At 54.8% G+C, this 12,005-nt stretch overlaps 1 protein-coding gene across 4 annotated transcripts in view; it reads left to right on the top strand.

Annotated features, from left to right (window-relative positions):
* Positions 1-12,005, top strand: part of TANC1 (tetratricopeptide repeat, ankyrin repeat and coiled-coil containing 1) — a 299,529-nt gene that overhangs the window by 257,165 nt on the left and 30,359 nt on the right. For all 4 annotated transcript variants that reach the window (XM_075529696.1, XM_075529694.1, XM_075529697.1 and 1 more), the window contains 3 exons: positions 2,483-2,591; positions 3,831-3,953; positions 11,138-11,374. In XM_075529696.1, the coding sequence (XP_075385811.1) occupies positions 2,483-2,591; positions 3,831-3,953; positions 11,138-11,374 (469 nt within the window). The remainder of the gene's footprint in view (positions 1-2,482; positions 2,592-3,830; positions 3,954-11,137; positions 11,375-12,005) is intronic.

Genomic DNA, 12,005 nt, shown 5'->3' with positions numbered 1-12,005 from the left:
GGAGGGAGAGTTGCAGATATGGAGCCTGGAAGCGGTGGTGGGTTTGCCTTTAGAGGGAGTCGGGATGCTGGGTGGGGTGGGGTGGGTTTTGGAGGCAAGGGCCTGGCTTCACATTGTCAGTCTGAGCTTCCACGGGCAGCAGTTGTCCCTCGGTGTGTGTCAGGGGATGCCAGCCTCTAACACATCACATCATTACGGGTCCGGTAGGCGCAATTGTAAAGCGATAATAAATAAAGATCATAATAAAGCTACAGAGCATGAGAGATAGAAGTGAAGTATTGAAATAAATGGGGTCAGTCACGATTCATTTTAGCATGCTCACCTCAGTCCCTCTTGGTGGTCCACGTGGAGGGAGAGAGAGAGACTTAATGCAAGCCCCCTGATTACAGGTGAGGACAAACATCACAGAAAAGGGTTGTACTATAGGTTATACAGTAATGAGAGCGGGTGGTCTAGGGACATACATGCAATAGGGAGAGGAGGGATTGGGGGTATACATGTGATAAGATGGGCGGATAACTTAACTTTGGATGTCAGAGTCAGTTTGACCTGTTCCGTCACTCAACTGATAGAGATCATTATTGGTAGGATGTGAACACTTGGGCGCAGGCCTCAAGGAGGAATAGTTTGTTGTCCCCAGTAGCAGGGAGTGAGGCCTGCCATATAGTCGGGGAGGATGTCTGTAAGCGTCTGACCTCTCCCCACAGGTGGGCAGTGGCCAAAGCCAAGCAGCCCACTGCTGTCGCATCGGAACTCCTTATGGGAACAGACCGCCCCCCTTTCTCCCGCAGGGTGGCTGGTCACCCAACGTGCCACCAAGAAAGACCCCTTGGATGGTGGCAGGTGGTTCTAGAGAGAGTTGGCGGCATTGATGGGGGAGGCGGTGGTGGGACGGACGTGGAAGCGAGTGTCCTAACACTGCAACCCTTTAATACCGCTTCTCATGTGGTGGTGACCACCCAGCCATAAAATTATTTCCATCGCTGCTTCATAAGGTTGCTACTGTTATGAACCAGGTGACCCCAAAGGGGTCACGACCCACAGGTTGAGAACCGCTGAGTTAGAGGAAAAGCCTTCTGGGGCTTGGAGGATGAAATGGGGCAAGCCGGTGAGGGTTAGAAATGCTGTCAGGAGGTGACAAAGGGAGGGGTCAGAGCAAGCTGTTTGTCATTGCAGGAGATTCGTAGGGAATGCCTCTCACTGGCCCATCAGTGAACACGGAGAGAATCTGCATTCTGGGGTGGGGAGTGGGGAGGGGAGAGGTTGGGGAGTTGAGCGTGAGGGGAGGCTCTGCTTTTTAAGCAAGCAAGAGCGCGGGGCATGGTTGCAGATGTCACTAGGACACTGGAGTGTGGGCGAGCACCTGGGGTCATCGTGGAAACGCAAAAGTGGGCATTGAAGACAGCTGAGTGAATGGGCGACCTGCCCTCCCTGTTCCCGTTGACTGGGCTTAGCCCCAGCCTCGCTCTGAGGCCTTGTCCCCAAGAGCTCTTCAACAGATGGACGCTCCTGGGCTCATTACCCATGGGAGCACCAGCCCTTGTGGGGATGGCTCAAAGGTGGATATCGAGTGAGCCAATGGATCATGAACAAAGGGCTCGTGTCACTGGGGCGAAGGCTCGAGTTCTCACATGGGGCAGACCAGAGGCTGAATCTCTCCTCCCTCTGTCATTTCTCAGTCCTTTGATCTTGAGCAAATGCCTCCCCTGGCCAAGCCTCTGAATGCTAATTCTCGGTCATTCAGTGAGGGGGTGGGCCTGCCAGGTCACAGACACTTAATATACACAAGCTTTAGAAAACTAAAAGGAGCCCTGGTGCCCTAGTGGTCACTGGTTGGGCTGTGACCGCTGAGGTCCCCGGTTTGAAAGCACCAGCCGCTCCAGGGGAGAAAGAGTGAGCTACTCCTGTAGCGAGTTATAGCCTCAGAAAACCCTATCCTGGAAGGTTGCTATGAGTCGGCGCCGGCAGGGACTAGACGGCAGTGAGTTTGTTATGTTTTCAGAAGATGAACGTGTTTCTGGATACCAGTCGACTTAGGAGGCACTTGGCCCCTGAAGCCAGGAGGGAAGGAAGAGGGGTGGGTAGGGGGTGGTAGGCTATAGGGGAGTTTGGGGTGTGGGGGTTCTGTTCTCCTCAGTCAAGTGGGGAACTGTGCTTAACGGAAAGCACTGGAAAGCCTTTGCCTGCCACCAAGGGAGGCGACCCGTCAGGCGCAGTGGTAGCATTTAGCGTGGTGTGACGGTCGCGTAGTCCTTGTGGGCTGGTCACAAAGCCACGGAGGCTGAGAACACATCTGCTAAAGGTTGGGCAGACAGGCCTGGCTGGAGGTGGGACCAGCCTCTGGGCAGCTCACCGGGAAGGACCAGGCCTGGGGCCCCGGTGGGTAGCAGCCAGCGGTCTCCAGGGGGACAAGGGGGGGCTCTCCCGTGAGAGTGGAAGTCCAGAGCCCGCTGGTTACGAGCCCCTGTGTGTCTCGTCTTAGGAACGGGCACGCCCTGCTGGCCTTCCTGTTCTCTCGACAGGAGGGCAAGCTGAACCGCCAGCAGACCGTGGAGCTGGGCCACCACATCCTGAAGGCACACATTTTCAAGGTGAGATGCTCGCCGCTGATCCCAGGGACCGCTTGTCGTCATCCGTTTGTTTGGAAAACTTGGAAAGCTGTGAAGGCAGAAGCCCTCCGGGGACTGCAATCCCCTACTCTGAAAGGAGCGGCCTTCCGTCGCAGTCAGGCCCTCGCAATTCATTTGTTACACCCGTCGTGCATCTGAGCACGGGGCTTGTCCCCCTTCAGTTGTTTTCAAGTTCCTCGTAACGTGCAGGTTACACTTCCTTGCTTTCTTCCTTCTTGTGATACATGACACAAGACGTTGACGTTGGAGCCATCTCTGCACATTGTTGCTGCTCAGCTCGGGGGCAAACTTCACGTGTCCCCTCCTCCCCAGGTGACCGCCCTGAGCGCTCCGTCTGCACACACTCGCCCACTGTAGGTCATCTCATCTGCGTGGGGGCACGGCACATTTGTGGCTTTGTGCTGCGGGGCTTTCAGGTTCCTCCATAACGGGCTCCCGTCTACTCAGTGGCTGAGTTACATTTATGATGAATAAAAAGAGTGTGGGGAAATCCCAGTATCTCTTAATTCTATTTTCTCCCCACCAACCCTTTGAAAGCTCTCTCAGGTATACCGTATTTACCCACCCGTCTTCTGATGGGCACGTGGGCCGTGCCCACCGCGTGGCGGCTGTGCTGCACGGCGGTCGGTCCGAGACCCTGCCGGGCCGTCTGCTGGGTAGGGACTGGGGAGAGGGCGCGCTGGGCCACGGGATGATCCTGTTTCCTGTTTGAGGCATCTCCAGGTGCTCTCCGTAGTCTGCATTCCCGCCAGCAGTGGGTGAGATTCCAATTGCTCCACACCCTCAGCAGTTCTTGTGGTTCCGGATTTTTCGCCAGGAGCCGTCCTAGTGGGTGTGAAGCTAGGTCTCACCGTGGCTTTGATTCTTCACGTCTTTAACGGTGTAATGGCTTTGGGTTCATTGGCCATTTGTGTTTCTTGGCCCACTCACTCCCTTGGCCTGTTTTTAAAATTGTGTCACCCGCCCTGTTGTTGAGTTGTAGGATTTCTCAGTGCGTTCTTCATGGTAAGTCCTCAAGTACCCGCTTCCCACACGTGCCCTTCCATTCTGTGGGCGGGCCGTCTCCTGGAGCAGGGCTTGACCAGGCTCACAGGTCCAGGCTCCTTGGTGTGGGGCACAGCTGTGACCATGTCTGCTTTCACAGCTGAGGTTGAATTTGGGGACAGAGACCCTTAGGCACGTGTGTCTGGCTGTTCCCAGGGCCTCAGCAAGAAGACGGGAATCTCGTCCAGCCACCTCCAAGCCCTGTGGATCGGGTACAGCACAGAGGGGCTGTCTGCCGCCCTCGCTTCGCTCAGGAACCTCTACACTCCCAACGTGAAGGTGAGCCCCCACCTCTGCTGCCCCCAGCACTGGGCCCGGAGGAGAGGGTATCCAGGAGCTTCTCAGCTCTGCCAGTTTGCCTCTGGAAGGGTACCTTCTGGGCAGACAGGACAGCGGGGGAAGTCGGGGGCTGCTTTGGGATCACATGGGGACTGCTCCAGGGTGAGGAAGCAAAGCTCAGAGAGAGCTCCAGGGGAGAGTGAGCTTCTCTTTGACTAAATCATTTGACTGGGGGTTCTTCTAACAATCCATACATCCATTGTCTCAAATATTTTGTACCTATGTTGCCATCATCCTTTTGAAAACATTTTCTTTCTACTTGAGCCCTTGGTATCAGCTCCTCATTTTATTCCTCTCTCTCCACCCTCATGAACCCCTGATAGATTATTATCATATCTTACACCATCCGCTGTCTCCCTTCACCCATGTTTCTGTTGTTTGTTACTAGGCGTGGGAGTTGGGGGTGTTATATGTCCATTGTGATCGGTTCCTCCTTACTCCCCCCACCTTCCCCTTCCCCTCCTGGTATCGTTACTCCCATTGTTCCTGAGGGGTGTATCTATCCTGGATTCCGTGTGTCGAGAGCTCTTATCTGTACCAGTGCACATTCTCTGGTCTAGTCAGATTTGAAAGGTAGAACTGGGGTCATGATAGTGGGCAGGCGGTTGGGGGAAGCATTAAAGAACTATAGGAATGTTGTTTCATGGTGCTAATACTGCACCCTGGCTGACTTGTCCCTTCCTTGTGACCCTTCTGTGAGGGAATGTCCAGTTGTCTACAGATGGGCTTTGGGTCGCCACTCGATGCCTGCTCACTCTAAACGATATGATTGTTTGGGGTTCTCTGATACCTGATCCTGTCTGTACCTCATGATCACACAGGCTGGTGTGCTTCTTCCATGTGGCCTTTGTTGCTTCCCTGCTTGATGGCCACTTGTTTAAGTTCAAGCCTTTAAGAGCCCAAACGGTATATCTCTTAGTAGTCAGACACCATCAGCTGTCTTCACCACATTTGTTTAAGCGCCTGCTTTGTCTTCAGTGCTCATGTTGGGAAGGTGAGCATCACTTTAAAGAAATAGAGGAACTAGGAGGCACAAGACATTTATAGAGGTATCAATCCAGGCACGTACATATGTAAATATATTAGTATTTAATGATAGGGATGTAGGTCTATGTACATATATTTATATGCTAACTATTAAGGTAGCAGACGGACATTGGCCCTCTACTCCCTGGAAAGTGATTTTTAATATGTTTACCCTGGTGATGCGGTGGTTACACATTGGTCTGCTAGCTACAGGTCAGCAGTTCAAAACCACCAGTTGCTCTGTGGGAGAAAGACGAGGCTCTCTACAACCATAAAAAGATTACAACCTTGGAAGCCCGCAGGCGCTGTTCTACCCTGCTCTATAGGATAGATCCCCTTGAGACGGAATTGACTCGATGACAGTGAGCATGGGGGTTGTTTTCCGTTGGGGTATCCCCTAGTGGCTCACAGAAAAGAGAACATTGACCAGTGATATAAAGGGATGAGCACCCAGAGCGCATGCTGGGAAAGGCTTTCGAGCACGCACACGTGTATTTGTGATTGTGGAAGGAGTACTGGGAGTTGTGCCCCATGAGCTAGGAGATTCCTGGAAATGGGCCGTGACGAGCGCGTTGCAGTATTTTGCTGAGCTTTTAGCTTGTCCTGCCCTGTTTACTGCAAGCCAAGTCTCCAGGAAAAGCCACAGAGCTTGGCATCCGAGCTTGGCTGGCCGGTGGAAGGAAGCCATCCAGTGAAGAGCACATGGGTTCTGGGCACCTGCCTTCCACGTACCCTGGCTGGTGTCCACTGGCAGTAAAGAGTGGGCACCGGTTCAGAGATTTATCCCGGAGGCACTTCCTGGGGGCCTACAGGGCCTGTCCCTTTGGGTATCTGTCCTTGCGGAGCACCTCCTGTGTCTGGTTTGACGTGAGCGCTGCCTGCTCAGTGGCCTCTGGGTGTAGAGGCGCAGGGCTAGACAAGCAGCAACCTGAGAGACTGGGTCGCAGGAAGCCCGCCTGAGTCCATGCCGCCTAGTGCAGGGCCGTTGTTGAGAGGTGGAGAAGATGAGGTTTTTGCAAGGGTCAGGGGACCCCCTCTTCCAGGTTGGAGTGTCCCCCGCGAGGGATTGAGGCTTTAGAGGGTTCCGAGGGCGACACCTGGGCACAGCACCAACTGTAATGACGCCCGTGAAATCTCTGCTCTCTCATGTGTTCGCTGCCATGTGTGATCTCACGTGCCAGGCTCACCTTTGAGAGTGTTACAGGATCTGAATCCTACATGCTGTGTGTGTGTGTCTGTGTGTGTGTGCGCGTGTGTGTGGAACACAAATATTCGGGGCCCCAGTGGTGTGGTGAGTAAGCACTCCAATCCTAACCAGAACCTCTGGTTCAAGTCCAGCAGCCTCTGCACAGGAGACGGCCGTGACAGGACTGCCTCCCAGAGGCCCGTGGGACAACCCTGCGCTGTGACGGGTCCCCACGAAGTGGCACTGATGCAATGGCAATGGATTTCACTTTGGTTTTTTAGATATCTTTAACTTGTTTATCTTTAACTTAGGTGCTTGTTTCATTTTTGAGTTTTAGATGTGAATCTATTTTATAAATTGTTTAACACCCCCGCTTTTTGGGGGTGGTGTTGGTAGGTGTTTTTCTTTTTGTACTTGGTAGAACTTGTTTCAAAGTCCTGCACTGATCCAGGGCACTCTTGCTGTCCGGGTGAAGCCCCTCTACTAGCAAGGCGGAAACCATCTCCTTCGTTTGGACTGTAGTCCATGAAGAAGTTACGAGTTTTATTTCACTCAGGTTTTCTGGAACGTCGTGCTGAGGCTGCTGAAGTCACGTCGTTTTAACTTTCTTTCAGCCCAAAGTCTGCCTCTGGGCTGCTCCGTCCGTGCTTAATAATAACGTCCTGTAACGGTGACAGGCAAGGACGGAGTGAGAAACGAGGCGATGGCTAGTTTGGGGACTTGAATGACTTGTGGGCACAGAAGTTACGCTTGTCTCAGGATGTGGCGAGAAGTCAATGGAACGTCCCCCTGCTATTGAAGACGGGCCTTTTCGGACCGTGAACTAAAAGGTAGCGTGTGATCTAGTAATGGGTTCGGCCCTCCTGGGAGAGTAAATGCCCCCCTGCCTGTACTTGGAATCTTTTCAGGGTTCTTCATCCCGACGCTGTTTTGTTGTTGTTGTTTTTCTGATGCTGTTTTGTAGACTCGTGGTCTCACCGACATACCCCCCCCCCCCCGCCCCAGATTTCAATCACTTGGCTGTAGAATTTCAAGGCTTTCCATTACAATTCTGCTTCCTTTATCTTTGGAGAAGAAAAGGTTTTCACAGAACCTTGAACAAATTACAGTCATTTAAAATTATGCGTGCAATTAAGGGACCTTTTTTTAGAGAGTTTTAAGTGTTGTCACACAGGCATGAATGTCATTTGGAGCAGTAATTGCCGTTTGCCACGTTGGTAAATTACAGTGACTTCAGCTCAGGAATGATTACTTGGTAGGTAGCATTTCATTTTAGTGACAGGCAAGTGATTTCTAACAACTTGGTCTCCTTTTACCAGGTCAGGTTGTGCCACCCCGCACCTGGCTGACCCTCTGGGGTCCTGGCCACCAGGGCCCCGGGCACCCTTCCAGCCTTTGTTTGTTCACACGGTCTCCCAGGACCGCTCGCTGCCAGCCACAGACTTCCCGGGGAGTTCAGCCCAGGCTGCATCGCCCAGGCTGAAGGCAGCGGGCAGGGCACGAGAAGTCCGACTGGACTTCGCCCTACCTTCCCACCGCTGGGGGGCCCACACTTCACAGTGAACGTGGTTACATGAGCAGCCCCCCCCCCCCCATGAACGCACGAGAAGTCAGTGTTTTCTGAGCGGGCAGCTGCGCCTGGGGCCCGCCCTGGGCGTCCATCAAATCCAGCATGGGGATAGTCCTGCCACTGGGAGGGCTGTCAAAGGAAGACTTCTGGGTGGTGATCGGAAAATGTCTGCATGGGACAAAACATCTTCCTTTAACTCCCTGCCGCCTGTGGCTCCATTTGCTCCGTGCCCAGAGCGCCTCTCTTCCCTCCTCCGTCTGAGCCGCCCGGCGTACAACGGAGAGTAAGGAGCAGAGCCCATGTGTCGTTGGAAACTGAGCTGGGCATTCAGGTGGCTGGGGAAAGGCCTGGCCTTTGTCGCATGCTCAGCATGAGTTGCTTTCACTCGTGTTGGGCCTCCTCTGTGGCTGGGGTGGCGCTGCTGCCTCCCTCGGGAGCCTCTAGGGGTGTCACAGGTGGTTGTGGGAACAGCTGCCTGCCTTGAGGCCTTGGGTAATCCACACAACCCTTGCCCCGCACCCAAGGTCAGTGTTGGTGACCAGCCCCAGGCAGGTTGAATGGGGATGTGGAGCAGGGTCACCCGGCTCCATGGACAGAGCGGCCACCTGTGCCTTGCAGGGCCCCAGGTCTGTGCTCTTGTCCCTCCTAAAGTTAGTAAAGAGGTGGACCAGTAATCACTCCTATCGACTGACCCTGAGCCCTGTGCCGAACGGTTGTGTGTGTGTGTGTGTGTGTGTGTGTGTGTGTGTGTGTGTGTACGTACGTGTACACTTTCATGGTACCCTTTTTGAAGCAACACCGTGTAGCACAGCGGGCTTCTCCGCCCACCGTTAGCTCAGGTGAGGGAGCTGAGGCTTAGGGGACTCGTAGGTAACCCCAGATCCCACCGCTGGGGGGATCCTCCCCTGAGCAAGCCCGTGTGCTACGGCTGCTTCAATCACCCGATGTGTTTACAGCCGAGCCCTGTGCCGAACGGTTGGGGGTGTGTGTGTGTGTGTGTGTGTGTGTGTACGTACGTACGTGTACACTTTCATGGTACCCTTTTTGAAGCAACACCGTGTAGCACAGCGGGCTTCTCCGCCCACCGTTAGCTCAGGTGAGGGAGCTGAGGCTTAGGGGACTCGTAGGTAACCCCAGATCCCACCGCTGGGGGGATCCTCTCCTGAGCAAGCCCGTGTGCTACGGCTGCTTCAATCACCCGATGTGTTTACAGCCGTGGCTGCCAAGCAGAGTCCTCTGGGTGCCCCCTAGAAATGTTGCCAGCTCCCCAGGTGATTTCAGGTGTGCCAGGATGCGGACCGTGGGTGACAAGAAGAGTCACAAACGGGGAGGGCATTCGCTAATCAGAAAAAATACTTCATAGCAGCGGATAGGTATTCCCCCAGGGACCGGGAGGTGCGAATCAATGATAAACAAGTTTAGGAACCAGCTGCAGCTAATGAAGCACATGCCATCCTGCTTTAGGGTTGCATTAAACCAGGAGAGTGCCCAGAGTAACCCTTCCAACACTGTGGCTGAAGAAGAGCTCTTGGGCAGAAAACCAGAGGGGCCAATTTTTTTCTTGGGAAGCGCCATGAAGCACAGCGGGGTTGAATAGTTTCCTGAAAATCACAGTCTGTTAGTGAAGAGACGTGTGTGGATGAGCTGATCTTCTCTCCCCTCCTCCCGACCCCCCCCCCAAGTTCCCCCGGGGTCTCCAGGGACTGGATTGAGGGGCACGAGGGAGAGGAAAACGGCCGTCAGAGCAAAGCCATGCAGGGAGTCAGCAACTCTGCCTGCCCGTCTCCTGGCCGCAGTTTGGCACGCACCGCATGGTGGTGGGTGTGTTTGGGTGCAGTTCCTCAGGGTTCGCACATGCTCACGGAGCAGAGAGCCAATTTCCACGCCCCCAAATATATTGCCGTTTTACAAAATAACTTCGGGATCCCATTTCCTGGGAGGCAGAGCGGCCCGTGGAGGGCTTGGTTAGTTTGCCGGAGGCCGTGCATCCCATCAGCGCTGAGATAGGAACACATCTCCTGGGCCCGCGTCTTCCCCCTTTTAGCCCACCCCCGCTGGCTGACAGTAGAGGCTGGGCAGGGGCCGGCCTGGGTCTGGCTTATGAAGACCCTCTGATGGTGCAGATGACTGGGGGGGTTTGTCGGCAGGTGGGGAGGTCCTGAGCACTGTGGATGGACCTGCCTGTTCAGAACTGTCAACGGGAGTTGACATTGGGCCTACTTGTCCCCCGAGGGCTTGTCTCTGCCGGAGAAGGCAGACGGGCTCAGCGTGGAGATGGGAAGAGAAGGGTGGTCTTTGGGGCTGGGTGGAGGCAGTCTTGGGGCAGGGGCTACTTTTCTCTGGGAGAAGGGTGGTCCAGGTCAGGCTGGAGGACGTGGAGCCAGGTGGGCTGGGCACAGCGTAGGGAGATCCTGGCCGGGAGCAGAGAGCGGGGTCGCGTGGGGCTCGAGCTCCCAGGGCAGCCATGGTGTCTTCAGCTCTCGGCTGTGGGGGCTGGCTGCCTGTTTGGGACCAGTTAACACAGTTGAAAGAAACACAGCAGACACTTGGTAGTGTTAGAGGAGGGTTGGTTGGGGGGGGGGGGGATCAGCTGGAGATGGAAGACGGTGTCGGCGTCACGTTGCGAGGTGCCACGGCGTCAGTTGCGCCCTACAGGAACCCTGCCCACCAGAAGGAAACACTGCCCGCACCGTGGTCCTTGTGTTTGAGGCCCCCGTGCGGCCTCTGTGCTGTGCGCGTCCATCCTGCGAAGGGCTTCCTGTTCCTCACCACCCCTCTGGGGAGTCGAGAGAGCTAAACCTGGCAGACGTGGTCCCGGGCCTTTATTTTCGTCTGTGGTGTTAGAAACAACGACAACACTCGCCTTGATGGTGGGGCCCCATGGGTGGTGGAGATGGTCACTCATGGAATAGCTGATGCTCCTGGAGAAGGGCGTGCTGCTGGCCCTCCGGGGACACGTGGACATGTCCTTGATCTGCGGCTGGATGGGGGGCTTCCTGGTAAAGACAAGAGTCTTATGTGTGTTTGCGTTCAAGGCAAGACTTCTCCCTCTGAATGACCAGGGGCCTCTTTGCTGGATTCCAAGGTGGTTTTGAAAGCCGCATCAGCGCCCCCGAGAGCTTGTTACAAATGCCCATTCTCTGGCGCCACCCAGACCTGGTTCTGCCACTGGCTGCCAGTTGTGGGGCTTCCTAAGCCTAAGCTGGGGGGATTGTGACACACTGGGTTACATGGCTCAGTGGACACTGAGAAGACTGACCTGTCCCTCTCCCAGACATGCCGTGGAGACCAACGGTTACCTGAGTAACATAGATCATCTTGCTGGGGTGTCTTGGCCCACAGGTGAGCCGTCTCCTGATCTTGGGAGGAGCCAATGTGAACTACCGGACGGAAGTGTTAAACAACGCCCCCGTCCTGTGTGTCCAGTCTCATCTCGGTCACGAGGACGTCGTCACGCTGCTCCTAGAATTTGGTGCCTTCCTGGACGGGATGTCGGAGAACGGCATGACTGCCCTCTGCTACGCGGCAGCTGCCGGCCACATGAAGCTGGTGTGTCTGCTGGCGAAGAAGGGGGCGCGGGTAAGCATGGCCATCCCCGCTGGGGGTCTGGGCAGGGGGGCCTCTTTTCATATCACGGATAGAATTTTGGTCATTGTTTTAAAAATGGTCAATATGAAGGGGCTCCACAGAGCTGTTGGGAAAATGCCATAATTTCCTCATTCAGTTTTCCCTGACTGTCTAGAAGTCCCTTCTGATCGTCGACAAGAGCCCTGGTGCATGGGCGATTAGGAGTCGGGCTGATAACCTCATGGTCAGCAGTTCAAACCCACCAGATGCTCTGAGGGAGAGAAACGAGGCTTTCTGCTCCTATAAAGATTTCCAGTCTCGGAAACCCACCAAGGTGGTTCTGCTCTGTCCTGTCGGGTCGTTATGAGTCAGAATTGAGTCCCTGGTGGGTTGGTGACTCACACAGTGTGTGTGTGTGTAGCCTGCCCCATCTGTCGGCCAAACCTCCTCCTCTCCCCAGGCGGAGGCGCCGGCCTCGTTCTGCAGTAGCAGCTCCTTCCCATTCCTCCTCATTCTTTCAAAAGAAGAAACAGCCTTCAGTGCGTTGCTATTGTCGAGACTGCCCAGCAAAAACATACACCGGGTCACGTGTCTGCACGCTTATTTCAGAACCTTGATTGACCTGGTTCTTCAGGCTGCTGTG

Source organism: Tenrec ecaudatus, chromosome 13 (assembly GCF_050624435.1).
Source record: "Tenrec ecaudatus isolate mTenEca1 chromosome 13, mTenEca1.hap1, whole genome shotgun sequence".
Lineage (NCBI taxonomy): Eukaryota > Metazoa > Chordata > Mammalia > Afrosoricida > Tenrecidae > Tenrec > Tenrec ecaudatus.
Note: the sequence above shows the minus strand (reverse complement) of the source record. Positions and strands in the feature narration are given on the sequence as shown.